General features: G+C 38.1%; 3 protein-coding genes across 3 annotated transcripts in view; all 3 read left to right on the top strand.

The window, feature by feature from the left end:
* The first annotated feature begins 2 nt into the window (after nucleotides 1–2).
* On the top strand, nucleotides 3–7,801 carry LOC128875220 (uncharacterized). Its single transcript, XM_054120608.1, has 12 exons — nucleotides 3–491; nucleotides 806–1,058; nucleotides 1,925–2,025; nucleotides 2,125–2,448; nucleotides 2,915–3,190; nucleotides 3,372–3,428; nucleotides 4,976–5,224; nucleotides 5,512–5,764; nucleotides 6,162–6,262; nucleotides 6,451–6,783; nucleotides 7,063–7,338; nucleotides 7,640–7,801. The coding sequence occupies exons 1-12, from the start codon at nucleotides 297–299 to the stop codon at nucleotides 7,700–7,702; spliced, it is 2,481 nt and encodes an 826-aa protein (XP_053976583.1). The 5' UTR covers nucleotides 3–296; the 3' UTR covers nucleotides 7,703–7,801.
* A 1,505-nt stretch (nucleotides 7,802–9,306) lies between these two features.
* On the top strand, nucleotides 9,307–12,024 carry LOC128875219 (odorant receptor 13a-like). The gene is made up of 6 exons (XM_054120607.1): nucleotides 9,307–9,639; nucleotides 9,706–9,958; nucleotides 10,205–10,308; nucleotides 10,522–10,857; nucleotides 11,276–11,551; nucleotides 11,962–12,024. Exons 1-6 carry the CDS (start codon nucleotides 9,451–9,453, stop codon nucleotides 12,022–12,024), a joined length of 1,221 nt encoding a protein of 406 aa, XP_053976582.1. The 5' UTR covers nucleotides 9,307–9,450.
* A 438-nt stretch (nucleotides 12,025–12,462) lies between these two features.
* The window catches only part of LOC128875218 (uncharacterized), a 10,662-nt gene continuing 1,312 nt past the window's right edge, over nucleotides 12,463–21,812 (top strand). The window contains exons 1-16 of the mRNA XM_054120606.1: nucleotides 12,463–12,797; nucleotides 12,991–13,243; nucleotides 13,586–13,689; nucleotides 13,826–14,152; nucleotides 14,306–14,584; nucleotides 14,881–14,928; nucleotides 15,518–15,618; nucleotides 16,214–16,391; nucleotides 16,592–16,741; nucleotides 17,424–17,756; nucleotides 17,892–18,167; nucleotides 18,224–18,297; nucleotides 20,134–20,311; nucleotides 20,606–20,858; nucleotides 21,216–21,316; nucleotides 21,442–21,771. Coding sequence (XP_053976581.1) covers nucleotides 12,546–12,797; nucleotides 12,991–13,243; nucleotides 13,586–13,689; nucleotides 13,826–14,152; nucleotides 14,306–14,584; nucleotides 14,881–14,928; nucleotides 15,518–15,618; nucleotides 16,214–16,391; nucleotides 16,592–16,741; nucleotides 17,424–17,756; nucleotides 17,892–18,167; nucleotides 18,224–18,297; nucleotides 20,134–20,311; nucleotides 20,606–20,858; nucleotides 21,216–21,316; nucleotides 21,442–21,771 — 3,237 coding nt within the window. The 5' untranslated portion in view covers nucleotides 12,463–12,545. The remainder of the gene's footprint in view (nucleotides 12,798–12,990; nucleotides 13,244–13,585; nucleotides 13,690–13,825; nucleotides 14,153–14,305; nucleotides 14,585–14,880; nucleotides 14,929–15,517; nucleotides 15,619–16,213; nucleotides 16,392–16,591; nucleotides 16,742–17,423; nucleotides 17,757–17,891; nucleotides 18,168–18,223; nucleotides 18,298–20,133; nucleotides 20,312–20,605; nucleotides 20,859–21,215; nucleotides 21,317–21,441; nucleotides 21,772–21,812) is intronic.

Genomic DNA, 21,812 nt, shown 5'->3' with positions numbered 1-21,812 from the left:
ATGGTTTCAAGAAGGCACTACTTAATGTCAATCAGGTAACGCTCGTTCTATGTACATAATAATAGATAACCCGTCGAGCTGCCGCTTTTCCACTTCGTAATAATACCTATCGTCCCTGGCTCCAGCGTTTTCTGTCCCCTACAGAGATAACCATAGTCAGAAGGTGTCAGCTTCGCGATCAAAGAAATACAATAATCATAGCGATGTTCATCACAGTGGGTTGCAATTCATACGCAAGAGAACTCCCAAAGGATAATTGAGGTGTGACCCTCACCCTTAGACAGGTGACGTCCACCATGGAGATAAAAAGGTATTCAGATATCTCGATCAGAATATCGGCCTACCTTCTGAAGTTCATCGGCATGTGGACGGCAGGCAAAGACGGCGAAATACGCCGAAGGAAGCTCGCCATAAACATTACGTCCTCGATAATGATCTACGACATCGGCGTCGTGATCAGAGACATGTATTTTTGTTGGGGTGATTTCAACGTGAGTAGAGTGCTATATCTATTTTTTAATAAACCGTGTATGGTGTTAGACTTCGAAGAACTGTCGCGGATATAAAAATTTCTATTGAAGAAATATTATACTTTTTACTCGATACTAGAGACTTGCCGACTTTCCAGTTGGCAGTTGCGATGACAAAGATTTTTGCATCAAATCTGAGACCATGTCGCTTAGAAAGGGTGTAGGATAAATTTAGTTGTGCTTTGATCGATGCGATTACTGGTTCCTGCTGAAGGAGTTTTATGTAGTTCTCTTTTTCAAGCGAATACATACATTTCTTGTTGTGTTCTATTCAGGCTTTCGTTTATGCTATCTGCAACGGTCTCATGGTGGGGATGGCGTTGTTGAAATATTTCGCCATTGTTTTCAAGAAATTGGAGTTCCTCGAGTTGATCACGTTCATGAAGGAGCGTTTCTGGAGCACTGAGTACGATTATCACGAGGCGGACATCTTGGCCAATGTCAGAAATACTTGTGTTTTCTTCATCACCTTCGTTACTTTCAGCGGTCACGGCGCCGGTGTGGGCTATTTCGTAGCAGCCCTCATGAGTGAGTTGGTTTTATGTGTAATTAGCAGGTTTTTCACCATAACTTCTTTTGGTGGGACAGTTCTACAGGGTGTCCCAAAACTCGGGGAGGAGCCGGAAATGGGGGGTAGCTGAGACGATTCTGAACAACAATTTCCTTTGCAAAAATGTCGGATGGGGCTTCGTTAAGGAGATATTAAGCGAAAACCCCGACCAATCAGAGCGCGCGTAGACCGTTGGAGCGGCCGCGGTAGCGTAGGCTACGCGCTAGGTCGATGCTTCGATGCACGTCGAGTCACTTGTTCGCGTGCAAGCGCGGCCGCCAGCGCTTCCTTGCAAAGGAAATTGTTGTTCAGAATCGTCTCAGCTACCCCCCATTTCCGGCTCCTCCCCGAGTTTTGGGACACCCTGTATAACCACACGTTTGTATAGGTTTCTCGTCTGGCCACATACGACAACCATTTCCCTTGTCTGGCTACGTGTCGTTTCTATTCGCCATGTCTGACTACGTACAGTAACTAGTCTCCTTGTATAACTAGACACAACATTTATAAAGGTCACAATCATTTGAATTTGAAACTTGGATTTGTGTAGTTTTCACTCAAACAGTACATACATTCAATGGTCGGTATTCAATTTGTCTGGCCAGGCGTGGTCTTATTCTACTTCTACGTCTGACTAGTGGACCAAGACCTACGTAAGTAGAATATGATTGTGCGTTGTCAGACAAGCAAAATGTGGCCCAATCTGAGCGCATAAATAGAATGGGGTATGTGTCTGGTCAGACAAGTGGAACATGATATGTATCCAACACACTTTTAACCACAAAACTTCTACTTTAAATCAGTTATGAACGTAAGTGTTTAATTTAACGCGTTTTTACTTTAGATAATGCCGGAAAAAATGAATCCGAAAGAATACTACCATTCAACATGTGGGTCGACACCTTATCGATGTCTCCTTATTATGAAATTATGTATTTCGTAGAGGTACCACAACGTTCCATACTCGATCGTCGATAACTAAGTATCATATTTTTGCCATAAACTTAACTCAATAAGGGGTAAAATAATTTTCTCGTTTCACAGATAGTAGCCGTGTATCCCGTGAGCCTGTCTTTCTTTTGTTTCGACAACATCTTCTGTATCATGTGCTTGCACCTCACCGGGCAGTTTCGTATACTCCAATACAGGTTAACGAGATTATGCCAAACAACGAAGGATCAGAACGGGAATACGGATCTAACAAGTTACATAAATAATTCTTACGAAAAAGTGCAGAGCTGCGTTCGCCAACATCAGGCGCTCATCGATTACTTCGAGAGGGTTCAGTACGTGTTCGCGTTCAACAACCTCGTGCAAGTATTGGTCTTCAGCGTGCTGATATGCCTCTTCGGGTATCAAATAGCCTTGGTTCGTATTCGACACGAATAATATAGAATACCTTCAGCTAATGGACGATTATCTGAAGCCAAAGAATGGAATGATTGATCATTACATGTTAAATAAGTAGCATTTTCGATCATCGTTTTGAGTTTAGTTAGAATTTAATTGTAATATAGATTACACAATTATTTATACATATCTTAATGGATATTTAAAAATTTTACTAGCGAACCATATTTGAATGGACTACTATCTAAGCTATTATTGTTAGAAAAATCAAAGTCGTTTCTAAACTGTAACAAATTTATCTCTGATTCAGAATCGAATAGAATTCTTGCTTAAACCTTGCAACGATAAACAAAAATTTCAGGTAATTCGAACCCAGACCAAACTCAAAACATCATCTCAGAAAGTATGCGTTTTTAAAATAAACATTTCATCGTGTGTGTGCAAAGATCGTTATCGTTTGAAAAATATATACTTACGCGTGTAGGCTCGCATACCCATGGCGGCACGATGCATCTTCTTGTTCCTCATATCCGGCAGCATGTTCCTGCTGCTTATGTTCACCTATAGCTGCGATGGCGTGATAGAAGAAAGCAACAACGTTGGCATAGGCGCCTACTCAGCGCCGTGGACCATTATGCCCATGTGCAAAACTGGGAAAATGCTGCGAAAGGATCTGCTGATGGTCGTTACGCGATCCAAGAAAGTCTGTTGTCTAACAGCGTATGGATTTTTCCCGATATCGCTGGAAACTTACTCCAAGGTAACCACAGTCTCACGTCTTTGTGCTTTATACAAATTTCAGTCAGCTGAAATTAGTAATAACGGACGTTACATTTCTGAAATCACGGAGATATTGTTAGCTATTTTATATATCATACATGCGGACTGGACTAAAGGTATTTTTAATGTGTTTCAAACTCAGTGAACTTCGATTGTTACAGATAATCAGTACATCCGTGTCGTATTTCACGATATTAAGACAGCGGTCAGAGGAACTAGTCGAGACGTGAATAGCATGGAGTCCTCACGAACTTATATGTATATTGATATATATTGTCTAAACATGTTTGACTTCATATTTACCCACCCCAAAATATAAATAAAATTTAAAGTAAAGGTAAAGTACTTACTTTGAAATACTCTACTTTGTACAGCTACTACATATTTTGCCATCGTATCATCAATTCAGGAATGCTACACATTTATTTGAAACATCTGGAACAAATTTTTCTCCACTGATAAATTTCATTAATAAACATTCGGAAATGATTGTACAAATAAATGTTATTAAATGATTTCATGTATTCACAAGTGACTACATTCGATAACACCAGGATTTTATCTATTATTGCGTAAAACTTGACATAGTGTTCATTCTTGTCACGTTCACGTAATCTGAGAACAAGACCGTTAACAGAAAAATTCTTACTATTTCTCACCATTGACCGCACTAGTAACGAAGTAAAAAAGAAGAAAATGCATTTAACACTGTATACATGTGTTACCTGACACTTTTCCACCAATTTTTCCTTCTTGAAAAAAAAGTGATACTCGCTTTTCAAACTTTGTGTTCCACAAAATTGCATCAGGCAGCTAGCCTGTATCTATCCTCGCAAGGTGGATTCGTGATACCGTTCCCCAAACCATGCATAAATCATCGATTCCATACATCACTTTCACGTGGAAGGGTATCAGTTGAAGTCGCAGCTCCATTGAGACATTTTTCTCTCAAATAAGAGTGCACGAGTTACTCGAAGTATAAATACAAGGGGCACGAACGATAACTAGAGGGCGTCCCTAGATCAAAGCCCAGATTGAATTCGATTATCGATTCGGATAGTCTGCGTAGTAATACCAAATCGAGACGTGTACTTCTTCAAAATTGTATATGAATTCTGGTGTTCGGTATTACATTCGTACACGTTATTCTTATTTGTCTAATGCATCTCGAAGTATATCATGCATTTCGTCGAGTATCGCTCTGTGACGTGGACTACTGTATTCATTCGCGCAATGTTCGCGATAATATTTGAGTGGTTTCAAACGAAAATTGTTTTTTATTGGAGAATAGTGAGAATAATATTCTACGTTGGCTAACAAGAAATGGATAAACATTTATATGACGCAAGTGTACATACAATATAGAAATATATGACGAGTGTAGTTAAACTTGTAGAATTTAACAGTTGTGATTTAAGAATTTAATTTAACTTCTGTTTTCATGTGAATTATATTGCCTGCTTCTCTACTAAAAAATGCAGAGTTCGAAAGTGTATGTTTAGTAGCCCAGTGTTCTCATTTGTAACGCGTTCCACCTGTCAGTCGCAATTGAGATTCACAGAGGGTAGCGCTCTTTCCAGAATCATGCATAACTTATTAGTACCACGCGTAGATCCTAGGACGGCTACAATTATATTCGGAACAATATCATGAGATCATTAAAAATAAATCCAATGCGGGCGATCCGTGAACAATGGGATTTCAGCAGATCAATGCCATATGGCTTTCAACTGATTATCATCGACACGTGAAAATTGATCCACAGTTTCCGACGTGCGTTCGATATCTGATCAGAACGATAAGTTTGGAGAAATTCGAAATGATTTTTGGCCACAGCGACGACATTTCCATAGCCATGACATCGCACTTTATGAAGTTCTCTGGCTTCTGGATGGCCACTAATTACGTCGAACAAAAATGCAGAAATATTGCCTTGGTTTACACCATCGTTGGGATGTTACTTCTTGGTTCAGTTCAAGTGGTAGAGTTGTATTATTCCAGGGGAGATTTCGGCGTAAGTATACGTGCATTGGTGTGAAGTAGTGCTATACTCACGAGAAATATTTACGAAGAATACTCCAGACGACTGATAAGTTGATTTTGTGAATATTGTGGAACAAGAAAATTAATTAAGTTGAAATATTAAGCAAGGTATAGAAACGCGATTAATATCAGAGAAGAATGCCTGAATCACATTGTGTTTACTTCGTACCTGTACCTTTTAGGACGACCTAATAGTAATGTAATTATGTAACAAATAATATCTCACCCATCCGTTACTGAAGATTGCATTGTTCGCAGACCTGTCTCTACATCTTGTGCAACGTCCTGAGTTTGTGCATGTCTTTATTCAAGATATTAATCCTGCTTGAACATAAAAAGGATTTCTTTCAATTAATTCTGTACTTGCAACAGAAATTTTTGCACGGGATTTACGACGACCACGAGAAGAAGATCGTGGGCGCGTGCAAACGCGTCTGCGCGTTCTTCATTTGCCTCTTCACTTGCTGTGCGCATGCTACGATATTTAGCTACGTTGTAGGTCCCATCGTGGGTAAGTCGACTAATACCTGGAAAAGTGAAAATGATTAGTGCATGGAAGTTACGAAATACTTAAGAAATGTCATGCTTTTAATATACTACCCTTGGAATTGTATTTGGAAAACCTGAGTAACACACATCCACTTTCTTCTGCAACAGAGAACGAATACTAGATTAGTATTACAAATTGTCATATTCTGAAGTATCTCTCTAATGTATATCTTATGTCTTTCAATATTGCAATTAAGTTAAAAGTTTTGAACCATATAAAACACATTACTTCAAACGTGATTCGACATTTTCCTTTACGTATTACAGTGACCGTTCACAGACTCAAGAATTCAGACTATTAACTTGTCAAATAGGCTGAACGACAAGGCTAGACTACGTTATTTATATTCTCATTGCAGTTAACATTGGTAGAAACGAAACGGACCGAGTACTTCCATTCAAGATGAGGATTAGCCTAATATCCCTCACGCCATACTTCGAGATAATGTTCGTGCTGCAGGTATTGTCAGTCTTCGTGTTCCACGAGAAGGTTGAAGAAATTCCTCTAACTTTTGTTTCGAATAAAATTTTTTGATAATATTTCAAACCTAGTTTCACGAAAAACTCCTAATTTTATCGTTTTAAGACTACGTAAAAGGCAGTTCTGTAATTAAAATAATCGAGCCCTTGGGCATTATTTTGGAGCAGGCATTGTTCTTGTATCAAGTCGGCGTGTGCTACTTTTGCTTCGACAATCTTCTGTGCATCATAAATCTGCACGTGTCTAGCCAATTTCGTATACTACAGTACAGGATGGAAAATATGCATGTCGTGGACAAGGAAAAAGATAGCGAAAGTTTGATAACGTGTAAATCACATTCTACGGATAAATGTTACTCGATATTTAAGACCTGCATTCAACAGCATCAGGCGTTAATTACATATTGTAGCAAGCTTGAGAAAGTATTCAGTTCTTTCTCGTTTGGGCAGGTGCTGGTTTTCAGTGTGTTGATCTGCCTTGGAGGATATCAAGTACTCATGGTCAGTATCAGATATTTGTGATATATATTTATAATGTAGTGTGAAATTGAAGCTAGCATCAGATACTTACATACTAATAAACCGTAGATTTTATGCATTCATGATACAAGTGAATCTGCTGAAATATATACATGTATGCACTTATTAAAATCGATATATCAATAATACTATATTTATTCATAATTTATATCTATTTTTTTGCATGTTTTCCATATTAGCATAAAACATTTCTTCCAAATTTCGTACGATTATAAAGTTGATTACCATTACTTTCTACAGTCAAATGCACCGTTCACAACACGGGTGATTTTCATATTTCACATAATGGGCTGCACAGCACAACTGTTCATGTTTACGTACAGTTGCGACTGTCTGATCCAAGACAGTACCAACATTGCTACCGCGATGTACGCAGCTCCCTGGTCGCGTCTGCCTATGGACAAGGATGGAAGAACCCTGCGAAAAGACTTGATATTTGTAATTTTGAGGTCTAGAGTACCTTGCTGCCTGACGGCCAATAAATTCTTCCCCATATCTCTGGAAACGTACACTCGGGTAATGTCATACTTTCACTATTCTCGTAATTGTTGCTTGGTACAGACACCAATGATACTCGACTGTTGTTTGAAAACTTATGCAAGGTATACATGTACGAGTGATTTAGTAAAATTGATGTAATAGAAGCATACAGTGCGAGTATAAATATCCTAATATTTTAATAGTCTGATATTCTAATATTCTAATATATGAGTATCAAGTATGAATATTCTAATTATCTTGGAAGTAATAATAAAACTACAATTTCGAAAAATCTGAAAAGCTTCGTGTGAAATTAACATGAGTATTTTTATTGCAGATAATGAGTACCGCAATGTCATACTTCACGCTATTGAAAGGGCGAACCGTGGATACGACGTGAATTTCTTCCAAACGTGTTACGGAAAGCATACACCGATGCCTTGTTTTCTGGATAAAATAGTATCAATTACTTGTACCTGTTACATGAATAAAATAATACACAAAGAAAAGTTCATTCGTGGTAAATTTCGTTTAAACTACTTTTCAAGTAGAAACGAATTATTACACTTATTATTATTCTAGCATTCTAGACTTATTCTTAGCAGTTCACATGTCCTATTTGCAGGGCGACACACCTCCTAGTTGCAATGGAGGCTCGCAGAGGGTCTCGTATTCCCAGATGACACGTCAATTCCATACATTGTATTTCAAGCGAAATACATCAATTACGTTGACATGTACATCATGCACATATTAGAATAAATACAAACTGCGCGATCCGTAACCGGAAGGATGTATCGGTGTACCTAATCCATTTGGTGTTAAATCGATCTCCCACGCGCGAAAATCGATACGAAGCGTCTAATGAATATTTTCTATTTGAAACGAACATTCGATTAATAAAAATTCTAACTTTTATAAATATATTCCTCATCAGACATTAGAACGAAATCAGCAATCAATAACGATACGATTTTCAAATGACCACGAGTATGAAAAATTCATTCTGCATTTACACGGTAACAGGTTCATCGTATAAATTATCCACAGTAAATAATGTACCTGCAGTAATTCTTTTTTTTTCACTCCAAAGCAAACGAACAGATCCTTTTCCTAAGGATGTATCCACTAGATAGGCACTCCTCGATGAAACGATAAGCTTTTTTCTGCTGCAACAGGAACGATATGCAACTCGTCGCTTCCATGCATCACCCTAACGGTTGCAACCAACAATTGCGATGGCGTGCACGACGGAATAATTTTCCTTGCGATAACAGTGCACAATCTACGAATAAATATATAAAGTGGGCGATGAATGGAGGAAGCCGCCAAGATCAAAGACCAGATGGAATCGATTTCTTTCGATACACTTCAATATCCGATTAGAAAACTCTACATGGAAGTTCGGAAGCAGAACATCTACTTAATGTGAGTTCAACGTGAGCGTGGCAGCTCAGTAAAAATGTTCAATAAGAGTGTCAACTTTCTCTATGTAGTGTATGAAATATTTACGTACCAGTGACAACTTTGAAACACTGAATTGTGTCGTGATATTTCATTTCAGTTTGCTAGGTATCATTTTCGGATTGATTCGGGATGAAATGTTTCCTACTCTTAGTAAAGCTTCGGCGCGAGTGTATGGAAGTAATACAGGATTTGACAATTTTTTTATCTACTTGTTTTCGCTATGGCTTCCTCGATGTTTATTATTTTTTAGAAGTTATTTACTTATTTCGAAACCGAGACTTTGACTCTCAAAGATTCATAGACTGATGGTGCGTGACAAGGCAATTTTGAACACTCGAGAGTCACTTTCAATACGTAGCATACACAGGATAAATCATTTCCGTTTAATAAACTGCATTCACGAGTTGCTCCCGAGCGAGGACAAATTGCGGACCAATTCAGAAGCCTATATTTCTCATTTGCAATGCTAAGCACCTGTTAGTTGAAATCGAGGTTCACAGAGGGTTGCCATTCCCAGAGTCACACGCGACATACCAATCCGCATACATTGACATACACGGCGATGAGAATAAATACAAACTCTATAACCGGTGATTGAAAAGATAGTGTCCCAAAACCATGGGGGGTTGAATCCGTCATCCTGGCCAGAGTTTGAGAATCGATTCGAGACTTTTAACGATTATGGGACGTCTGAACGAATTTTCCATCGCCTTCACGTTCTTTTTTCTAAAGTTGTCCGGTCTTTGGGTGGCAGAAAATAGCTTCGAGGAGCGATGTAGACGCGTCACTATAGCTTACTCTATCTTCGTGATATTTTGTCACTGTTGTGTTATAACCACGGACACCTATTACTGCAGAGGAGACTTTGGCGTGAGTATACAAAAGATTTAATAAAAAAAATTTTTAGCTTTTTTACTGCATTTCTTTCATTTTTAGGTCACCTTGTACAACCTGTCCAACGTATTGAGCACGTACATGTCCGTGTTCAAGTTACTGTGCCTGCTGACGCAAAGAAAGGATTTCCATAGATTGATTCGATACATGAGACGTGAATTTTTGAATGGGGAATATGATCCACACGAGAGATCGATCCTGGCCGCGTGCAAGGGCACTTCCACGTTCTACATTTGTACCTTTAGTTCTCTTTCGAACTCAACGCTGATGAGTTACGTCATCAGTCCAATTATAGGTGAGTCGGTACAGAAATTTTTGGTACTTAACTTTTTGTGAAGTGTAATTAATTTAGTGTAAACTTATTTCAAAATCATAATTAAATAATTATAAATAGCATGTGAAAGTGAAACAAAATTCTATGTCTATATTCTGCAGTCTCTATTATCCAGGGTTTTGTAGTTTCTATTTTTCCAAGAACTTAAATGTTATTGACACATGCAATGAGTTACTATCTAAAATCAAACAACTTGCATTCTCATAGTAAATATTGGAAGAAACGAATCAGACAGGATACACCCATTTAACGTGAGGCTTGATCTGCCGTTGGCCATGACACCATACTTTGAGATCATTTTTATCCTACAGGTATCGACATTACTTGTGCATTTTAGAAGGCTTTCAAGCAGCCAAACTCCTTTCAGAAATTTCATAATGTCAGCTAATAGATTCGTTAGACTTGGTGCAAATTATTTTCTTTATTCGATGATGTTAATTTCAAAATGTTATCCCATATTTGTATACTCCGTAGGGTACAATTGTTCTAAATATAGCTGAAATCTGGACATTGTTTTGGCACAGGCTTTTGCTTTATACCAGACTGGTATATGCTACTTTACATTTGATAACACCCTGTGCATGTTCAATCTCCACGCGGCTGGCCAGTTTCGTATACTACAATACAGACTAGAAACTATGAGAGGTGCGAAGATTACGGAGGAACGTACTGGTGATTTGAATGCCTGTCCATCGCGACATGTAGATATATATTACGAGGCGTTTAAAACCCACGTACGACAGCATCAGGAACTCATCGCATTCTGCAACAGACTCGAAAACGTGTTCAGTTTCTATTCACTGGGCCAGGTGTTATTGTTCAGCTTGCTAATTTGTCTGGATGGATACATGATTCTAGTGGTGAGCATAAGTCATCCCAAGTCGAGATACGGACTTGATTCTGGACCTTGTTGTTATTTTTCGACGAGCTATCGAACGATTTTACCATTTTTCTTGAATTTATCAATTGTTCTACTGTTAACACACTATTGACCGTCAATGTTACACAGAAAACGCCTTCACCGGCTATTATTTCGTAATTGAATGTGAAATTAAAACAATCTAAGTAAACTCCGATAAACTTTATTTACATTTTACCAACATTCTGAATTGAAATGAAATACTTTACATACATAACACGATGGGCAAAGCTTTTGCAATATTCTATATCGCCCTGGGTTTCATAAATCGAAGTAGATAACGCGAGTGCAAACACAAGTTTACTCGCGACCAGTCAACAATGTGTTAACATTAATTTGTGTCGCTTTATGTTTTACAGGCAGAGGTGCCCGTCTCGAGACGCTTCATTTTTGTGTTTCACTTAATCGCCTGCATAGCCCAACTGTTCATGTTCACCTACAGTTGCGACCGTTTGATACAAGACAGCACGAGCGTCGCCAGGGCAATGTACGCTGCTCCCTGGACCGATCTACCAATGAATAAGGATGGGAGCAGGTTGAGGAAGGAGATGGTGCTTGTGATGATCAGGTCTAGGCAGCCTTCCTGCCTGACAGGCTACGGATTCTTCGCTATATCCTTGGAAACTTACACTAGGGTGAGCAATCGAAGCTGTTCAATGTGCATTAACGAGTTCGAGGATTAATTGCTCAATTGTCGCGTCTTTATGTTTTAAGAGGGTACATGTAACTGCCACAGCCAAATGCAAGAACCTTTTTTCAAGATTCAAACGCGGATATAATCCAAAACAAAGCTTGATTTTACATTACGAGTATTGAACTTGAAATACAATTCTTTTTGTTACGATAACTTGAGAACTTATTTAATTCCTGTAGATATCCTGTATCATGGCCATTTCTAAATATATACTTGTGCTGTAAAATTGCGCTTTGCTTTGAGTTCAAATATGTATTTAAATCTTGAAGAAAAATTCTTGAATTTCGGCTAGGACAACTAGTTGTACCCCTTAAAATAATCGTCACAATCAACTTCTCGTGCTTCTTTCAGGTCCTGAGCACAGCATTTTCGTACTTCACACTATTGAGACAAGGCTCCACGACTATGAAATAAAATTAATTTCTATAAAAAGCTTGAAATACATAAGTCAATATAGCTTTTGGTAGTTTCAGTGTAAATGTATGACCACTAGCTAACTACGAAAAGTGACACGTGCGCACGAGCAAAGGCTCTTCAATCTATCACTTCAAGGTTCCACGGTTCTTCCAGCAGTTCACCATTTACTATTTCTACGATGTGACACAATTTACATAGCTATCAGGGGTTGCATTTCCTATTCTTTTTCAGAACTATACTTCCCTTCCGCGGAGCAAAATCAGACTATGGTTCCCACCCAACAGACAATTTCATAAGCTCCCCGAACAATGCATAATTCATCGCCTCTATTGACTATTACCGCGTCGACCAGTAAAAATAACGTCTACTTATTGTTTGTGCCACGATACTCTTTTACTTTGCAACAACGCATCGCGAATAACACCCTCAAAAAGTATAGTGCGCGAACGCTGAACAGAGGATGCCGTTTGATCAAAGAACAGATCGAATTGACGACTATCGATACGTATCAATGCTCCATGCGGGGTCTTCGTACGCGAATTCCGAATCGAAGGTCTGTCCACGAGAAATTCGACATGAGCCTGCCGTACAGTAAGGACTTCTCCATCGCTATATCGTCTTTCTTCATGAAATGCGTGGGTATTTGGTCGGCAAACAATTCCGCTCAGCAACGTTCGAGGAACGTCATGTTGATTTATACAGTTTTCACGATTCTTTTTGCCGTGTGGATTCAGACCAGGGATTTGTACTACTCCTGGGGAGACTTTGGCGTGAGTACACGACGTTTATGGTTTCTCTGATAAAGAGACACAGTGCCGTTATTGGACATAGTAAGTTACGAATTTTCGGTGATCTTTCCATTATTAAAAATTCCAGGCAACAGTATAGCATGTGATAGTGGATTTCGAACGGCTGAATTTAATTAAATTTTGTTATTCTCATGGACATCTATTTTCGTTTCAGACCTGCACGTACATCGGGTGTAACATTTTGTGCTTGAACATGGCCTTATTCAAGATATTTATTCTGTTCTTGAACAAAGTTACGTTTCTTGATCTAGTCGATTACATGCAAACGAATTTCTGGCAGTCGAACTACGCCCCCAACGAGCAAATTATTTTTGCCAGCTGGACACGAGTTTGTACTTACTTCATTTGTTTCTTCACTTTCTTCACCGAGGCTTCGATTATCTGTTACGTGATTAGACCAGTTGTGGGTAAGACGAGTAATGAAATTAAATATTATTAGATTGGTGATTCTAAGTAGAAAATATCAGGGTCAAAGTGGATACTTCTAATTGAAAATTCTTCATGTAAGAACGATACCCTCCTTGACACAATCGCGACCGGCAGATATTTTACATTACAGAAAATAAAATTCTGAAACTGGACATCGCAAATTTGTATAGTTAGAGGGAAGATAAAACCGACAAAATATGTTTCGAGATATCAATGTTGTAAATATGTAGTTTATAAAATGAAAAGATTTTCATAATTTGTTTCAACGCTCGCGAATGCGTAAATTAAATGAAAATAGACAATTCGATTGTTTTCTTTAGCAAATATTGGAAGAAACGAATCGGACAGAATACTTCCATTCAATATGTGGCTCGACTTGCCATTGTCCATTACACCGTATTTTGAGATAACGTTTATCCTACAGGTATCGTGAATATTTTAAAATATAGGCACTTTTGCTAACACTCTTCTACAGCATTATTTCGTTAAAAATACATCATTTGAAATGAAGTAAAAGAGAAAATACAGTAAGTTATTAAAAGAAATTTATATTTACGTAGGTTCTGTCGTTGTATCACGTTGGCGTATGCTACATATGCTGCGACAACTTCTTGTGCATAATGAATCTTCACGTGGCCGGCCAGTTTCGGATACTCCAATACAGGTTGAAGAGCATGCGAATATTGCGATCTGAAAACGAAAAACATGAAAATTCGAAAGCATATCCTAGCAAGCAATATCACGCCATATTTAGGAGCTGCATTCAGCAGCATCAAGCACTCATCGAATACTGTGACAAACTCGAGAAAGTATTCAGGATAATTGTGTTGGCGCAGGTGTTAATCTTCAGTGTATTAATTTGTTTTGTAGGGTATCAGGTAGTACTGGTTAGTATTCCTTGTAGTTCACAAAATACTATAAATAAAATATTCGCAAAATTTCATTTGATTAATATTCTATATAGATATACTCATTAATTCTTTTTCTTTATTGTATAAATCTTAAACACTGTTCGATTATTATTATCGTGCATCACGCAGGCGGATTTATCCTCAACGACTAGAAGGGTCACGTTCGTGAACCTTTTAACGTCGACCATGTGCCAGCTGTTCATGTTCACGTATAGTTGCGATTGCTTGATACGAGAGAGTACGAACGTCGCTACCGCGATATACGCGACACCATGGCTGGATTTATCAATGGACAAATATGGGAGACTGATTCGAAAAGACATGCAACTTGTGGTCATGAGGACGTATCGACCTTGTTGCTTAACTGCTAATGGATTCTTCCCCGTGTCACTGCAAACTTACACCAATGTAATTAACAATCACCACGATCTTTCGGTAACACGTAACGTATTAACGAACAATTTTTATTATGGACAACTTTTCGTTATGTATACGACTAACTCTTTGCAATTAAAGGGCAGGGGAACAAACTAATTTATAAATCAAATTAATTCCCTATTACGACAGTTGTATAAATCGATTTTTAATAATTGTGTGATTTTAGGAAGAAATTTGAAAGTACACGGGTCAAATTGACCAACTTGGTAGCTCCAGTGTTAAAATCAGTGGCACATGTAACTCTTTCTTCTGTTTTTATGTTACAGATCCTGAGTACCGCAATGTCCTATTTCACGTTGCTGAAACGGAACACTGTTCAATAGCGCATCGTATGGTGTTTCGAAAAAAGAGTGCATTGTACATATTGAATACAAAATACATTTTGATGTTTGAATATACGCTCACCTAATAAATATACTCCTGAACGTAAGTCTGTGGCGATAGGTAGTTTAGCTGTCACTACACGTATTCGTGCTGGCAGTCTTAACATAATAATAAATCTTTTTTCCTCGAGGGAACATACCTCATTACCTGCTCGTAGCGTCGTGTCTACAAAGTAGTTTGAGAGCGGTATTGTCCAAAACCATCCATTATCCCATAGATTCTATACATTACTTCCAAGTTGAGGAGTGGGAATTTAAATTGCACGTGCATTGAGACATTTTTCTTTGAAATAAGGGTGCACAAGTTGCGCCAAGTATAAACACAAGGGATACGAGCAATGAGTAGGGGATATCGCTATATTAAAGACCGGATTGAATTGATTTCTTGCGATAAAATTCGATTCGAGGTATCATCCTTCTAAAGGTACGAAGTGCGTCGTACTCTAGTCTGCGAGTAACTGCATTCGATGTTGCTTTGGGTTGTGTATTAATACGTTTATGGATTGAACGTTCGCTATAGTTTTTATGTGAATTGAATCAGGAGACGTTCATCACTTCCGACGGTAAGCGGAAAATTCAACATTTGGCAGTAGAAAGTGGTGGAGACGTGGAAAAGCACTTGTAAAATGTGAGTGGATATATATTATAATATGGAATCGGTACAAATAAATAAATTTTAGAAGGTTTTCCAAATTCATAGACCTGTTCAAAGAAATATATTAATGATTCTATAGTACACTGATGCACTCAACACAAATTTGTAATAAGTGATCTGAATTGAATCGTACCATCTGCTCATGTAGACAACTCGCACATGCTGTCCACCGTTCACTATCGAAATACGACGTTTCTTTAAGGTACATTTCTTTAAGGTACATTTAAGGTCTTTCGAAGCTTAACGTCCTAGTTTCTAACGTGTCACATCTGTCAGTGAGTCATAATTCTCCGTTTGGAATCATGCATAACTCATAAATCCTGCGTGCTACTCCTAGACAAGAGGGGACCAATTACATTGACAGTTACACCATACAATCAATAGGAACAAATACAAAGAGTATGATCTGTTATGAAAAGGATATCAGTCGGCCATTGCTACATAGCTATTAATTAATTTCTCTTAATTCGTCGCAGAAATACAAACGCATTTTCTAACACGTGTTTGATACACGAACTGTAAATAAAGTTAGTCGAAATTCAATATGTTACTGTCGCGCAGTGACGACATTTCCATCGCCATGACATCGTTCTTCATGAAGGCCTGTGGGATTTGGATGGCGACTAATAACATTGAGCAACAATGCAGAAAAATCGCCATAGCGTACACCACTATTGTGATATTGTTTCAAGGTTGGGTACTTACGTCAGCGGTGTATTTCTCCGGGGAAGATTTCAACGTGAGTGTTTGAGAGTTGGAACCTCTGCATCTATAACGAATCCTTGAGAACAATTCAAGACGATATAACATTAATCCAGTGAAGTGACTACATTGTTTATTAAATATATGGAAAATAATTATATTAAATGTTTATAATTATTACGAACTCGCGCAAGACGCTCGGAACTGAAATCACATCCGGCATTTAAATGTTCATAGGTCTTCCTAACCAATCTGAGCGCTCTTTTGAGTATGCTCTTGCCTACGTTCAAGACGCTCATCCTGTTTGCACATAGAAAGGATCTCTTTCAATTAGTTGTATACTTGGAACGGAAATTTTTGCAAGGGAATTACGACGCTCACGAGAAGGCAATTTTGAACGGGTGCAAACATGTCTGTGCGGTATTCATTTGCACTTTTATTTCATTTGTTCATGTGACGGAAATCTGTTACAACGCGGGTCCAATTGTTGGTAAGTCCATTAATTGATACCTGAAGAATTAAGAATGACTGGTTTGTTCAAGTTATAAAAATACCTGCATGTCCTTTTTCTAAATGGGGAGAGAGGGGGTAGATTTTAGTCTTCATCTGTAACAAGGAAGAAATATAAGATTAGCGAAAGACTTTGAAATATTATTTCTATTTCATAGATTATTAAACTACGATGTTTTTTAATTGTATCCAAGGCTCGTCGTATGAAATAATAAACTGTCTTCTCATTGCAGCTAACATTGGAAGGAACGGTACAGACAGAGTACTTCCATTTGAGATGTATTTAGATATCGCATACTGCACACCGTACTTTGAGATCACGTTCGTCCTAGAAGTACTGTCATCCTTTTGATGTGTTTCATACTTTCATTTTTAAAAAAATTTTGATTCTTCGTCACTCTAAGTCTCTAAGGATGTAATCAATTACATAAGGTCATAGTATTATACATAAAAATTTAACTAAGCCTTGGTGTTGTCGTCTTAAACGTTGCATCCCATCCAGCCTATAATGCCAGATCGCAATTATAATAACTAAATTCTCTACTTTCATTTTCCACAGAGTTTATTTGCATACCACGTCGCCCTCTGTTACATGTGCTTCGATAACATATTATGCATCATGAATCTTCACGTAGCTAGTCAGTTTCGTATTCTCCAATACAGACTAGAAAACATGCGAGAGGAAAATAAGGAAGAATCTATTGAAAATTCGAAAAAATCCTCGTCGCGTACGGCAGATGAGAACTACGCCATTTTTAAAAGCTGCGTTCGACAGCATCAGACACTTATTGCATACTGTGACAAACTCGACGATGTGTTCAGTCTTTTTTCACTTGGACAAGTGTTAATTTTCAGTACGTTGATTTGCATTGACGGGTATCAAGTTGTTATGGTTAGTATCAGGTACTTGTACTATGTGTATGATAAATGTATAATGGTTGTGGCTCGTCAAACATGCTGCCATTCGTCATTTTAATCGAACAAATTTTCTTTACTATTTCATTCTCATTTACTCGAATATCCACAGCCAGGAACGCCATTTGCGTATCGCTTTCTCTTCGGATTTCACATGTTAAGCTGCACGTCACAACTCTTCATGTTTACGTACAGCTGTGACTGTTTACTGAAAGAAAGCATGAACATTGCGCCAGCAATGTACGCTGCTCCGTGGACTCATCTACCGATGAACAAAGACGGAAGAATGCTGCGAAAAGACCTGATACTTGTCATTATGAGGTCCAGGATACCATGCTGCGTGACAGCCCATGGGTTCTTCCCTGTATCTATGGAAACGTTCACCAAGGTAATGAATGTCACGTGTATAGTGTTCGCGTAGTTTATTTATTTTATTTCCTGCAGATAATGAGTACAGCAATGTCATACTTCACCTTAATACAGGGACAAACCGCGGATACTACCAGTGTCTCCGAACTGTGATATACAGTACACACATCAATGCGTTTTTAGTTTCTAGTTACATTAGGTAAAGTGGTTAATAATCTACACTAGTTACGTACGAATAAAATAGTCCAGAAATATAAAAATTGCTTTCTAACTTTCACTGACACACACTTGATAGCAGAGTTCAGGAACCGCTCAAAAAATGATAATAATTAATATCAGATCGTAGATTATGAGATTAATTAGCTTGATTAGCAGTGCCCCGCGGTTTCACCCTTACTACTCTATACTAATAATGTAACCAATGTTTTGGACTAAAAAATATCCTAACTAAATTGTCTTTATAATAAAGGAACAGGAAATCAATTATAAATGAAATTGAAGGAAATTGGAACCCCTTTTTGCCCCTTTATGGGTTGAATTTTTTAAAATGCCAAAATAGGTGTTTTATTAATTAAATCAAAGAGCATTAAGTTTCAAGTAAATCCGACCACAAATAAAATATTCCTCATACAAATGTTGCAACCCCTATTTACCTCCTCAGGGGTTGAATTTTGAAATATCCTTCCTTATTCCTTGTATACGTCATAAAGGAAGCCTCTGTGCTAAATTTCTATTAGCACTGACTTAATCAAACGTTATCGCAAAAGTCTGCAGCGATGGTTCTTGAACCTGTCACTTCACATTCCTCCATCAGTAGTTATAATCTATCACGACAGAGTAACGAATCTTTACTTCACACGACAGCACACTATCTTCGTCTTTTGGGCGCAAGAAGCGAGAAGCAACTAGTCTGTATTCGTTCTTCCGGTTTCGTAGCAATGCTCCCTAAACCATGCATAAATCATTGACTCTATACATCGCTACCGCGTGGAAAAGTAACGTGGAAAAGTAGTAAAATTGATGTTGCATGTCCATCAGGACGTTTTCTTTTTTTCTAAATGAGAATGCACGAATAGCGCAAATAGTAAATACAAGGACCACGAACGATGAGTAGAGGATGCGACTAGATCAAAGACCACGCCGAATCGATATCAAGCAATGTAACCTTGTGATCGATTCGGAAAGTTTGTGAGGAAATTCCAAATCGGAACCTGTACTTGTTCCAAATTCACTATGAATTCGATGTGCGGTGAAGGCATTCTAATCAAGACGTACCATCGTTGGCGAAGTGCATCAGACTCTAGTGTACAAGTGATAGCGTCTAGCTTATTCGTACAATGTGTGCTGGTGGTATTGCGTGGATTCGTGCAGGATTTATCTTTTGATCCTGGTAAGACCTGAATGTTAAAAAAAATTCCTTGTTGGAAGAGACGAAGAGGTGCCAGATTCTTGGACAAGCACTTGTATGATGTGAGTAGATTCGAAATATATGGTTGAGAGTTACAGTAAGTCTGCGATTGTTTACACAAATTCATATTTTCACAAATACAGAAAAAAAAATTGAAACTTGAATGAAAGTGATATAACGTGTGTATTTCTGATATATATTGCGCTACATTAGATATGCAGCACTCACGCGTCGATTCAAGTTACAACAGATTACAAAACGTCCAAGAGACACGAATTCTATATTCGGTAGCCTAAAGCTCCAACTTCCAACGTCTGGCAATCGAGGTTCGACTCCGCCCAGAACCTTGCATAATTTACAAGTTCTAGACGGTGTTTTCAGAACGAGGAGGTACAATTACATTGGCCACTGTGTCATAAAAGCGATAAGAATGAATACGAATCGCAGGATCTGTCGACGAAAGAGTGACCGATCGTACTTTCGACACGTGGAGAAAATCGATAGGCAATTTCTGGAGTGATTCGTATCGGAACGGCGAATAAAATTATTCGAAATTTAATATGATCCTGTGTCGCAGTGACGACATTTCTATCGCCGTGACATCTTTCTTCATGAAAGCCTGTGGGATTTGGATGGCGACTAATTACGACGAGCAACGATGCAGAAATATTGCTGTAGCTTATACTCTGACTGGGATGGTGTTTCATGGTTGTGTGCTAACGTCAGATTTGTATTTCGTGAGAGAAGATTTCGAAGTAAGTACCCTCGGATTAATGCCCTTAAACGGATAAGGAATCATAGGTGATCGTACACCTTGATTTCAAAGGAAAATAAAATCATGGCTTTAGAATAATTTCGTACACTTCTAAAAATTTTCCAAGCCTACCACGAATATTATTTTCTGAACCTAATCATTCCTGAACTAAACTAATGCACAGTCAATCCTACGAATATTTGTATCCTCCATGTTTATTGAAGAAGTTTGACTAAATTAAATAATAGTTTTGTTTATAGGACTGACTGTATATGTTACATTTTAATGTTCACAGGCCTTTTTATTAACCTTGTGCAACTATTTAAGTCTGCTCTTGCCCTTCTTCAAGATAATTATCTTGTTCACGCATAGAAAGGACATCTTTCATTTAGTCGTGTACCTGCAACGAAATTTTTTGCAAGGATGTTACAACGTCCACGAGAAGAAAATTGTGGACGCATGCAAACGCGCCTGTGCGTTCTTTATTTGCACCTTCACTTGTTGTGCGAATGCGACGGTGTTTAGCTACATCATCACTCCCGTCTTTGGTGAGTTGATTAATTGTTACCTGTAAAATGGATAGTGATCGAAGTGCGTAGTATATTATGGATAGCTATTGAAGATATTGGTTCCTTAGTCAAAACGCACGTTTTCACTGTTATCTAAAACATGTAACAATATTTGATTAGTAATCACAAAGTGTTACATTTAAAATCATACGTGACTATGGTACATTTATGAGATGCTCTCGATATTCCATTTAAATTATGATGTTTTCAACCGTGGAAAACATGCTACCAATATTAAATGTAGCGTTAGAAGACTGCTTAGATGGCGTTAGCCATGGCTTCTTTACCCTTTTGGAGATAAACATTTCTTACAAGTTATTTGTATTTTAATTCTAGTTAACATCGGAAAAAACGAAACAGACAGAATGCTTCCATTTCACGTATCAATAGATACAGTCTCCATCACGCCGTATTTTGAGATAGCATTCGTACTACAGGTATGCTAAAAGCAACCTGGATACGCAATTATCCATGCAATTATTATTCCAAACGTTCTATCCTATCGAATTTATGACTAAACTATAATTAAAATAAATGAATTCTATACTTTATTTTCGCCCAGTCTCTGGCCCTGTACCAAGTCGGAGTGTGCTACTTTTGCTTCGACAACTTGTTGTGCATCATGAACCTACACGTCGCTAATCAATTTCGTATACTACAGTACAGATTAGAAAATATGCAGAGCATATTTAAGGAAAAACACGACGAAAATTCGAAATTCTCACCGGATACTGCACACGAATATTACGAAATTTTTAAAAGTTGCGTTCAATATCATCAGGCACTCATTGCATACTGTGCCAAGCTTGAGGAAGTATTCAGTCTTTTTTCGTTGGGACAAGTGCTGGTTTTCAGTTCGTTGATCTGCCTTGACGGATATCAGATACTCATGGTGAGTATCATGTACTTATGCGAATGTTAAGATCAGATACA

Source organism: Hylaeus volcanicus, chromosome 4 (genome assembly GCF_026283585.1).
Source record: "Hylaeus volcanicus isolate JK05 chromosome 4, UHH_iyHylVolc1.0_haploid, whole genome shotgun sequence".
NCBI classification, from domain to species: Eukaryota; Metazoa; Arthropoda; class Insecta; order Hymenoptera; family Colletidae; genus Hylaeus; species Hylaeus volcanicus.
The sequence above is the reverse complement of the archived record's forward strand: the minus strand, read 5'-3'. Positions and strand labels throughout refer to the sequence as shown.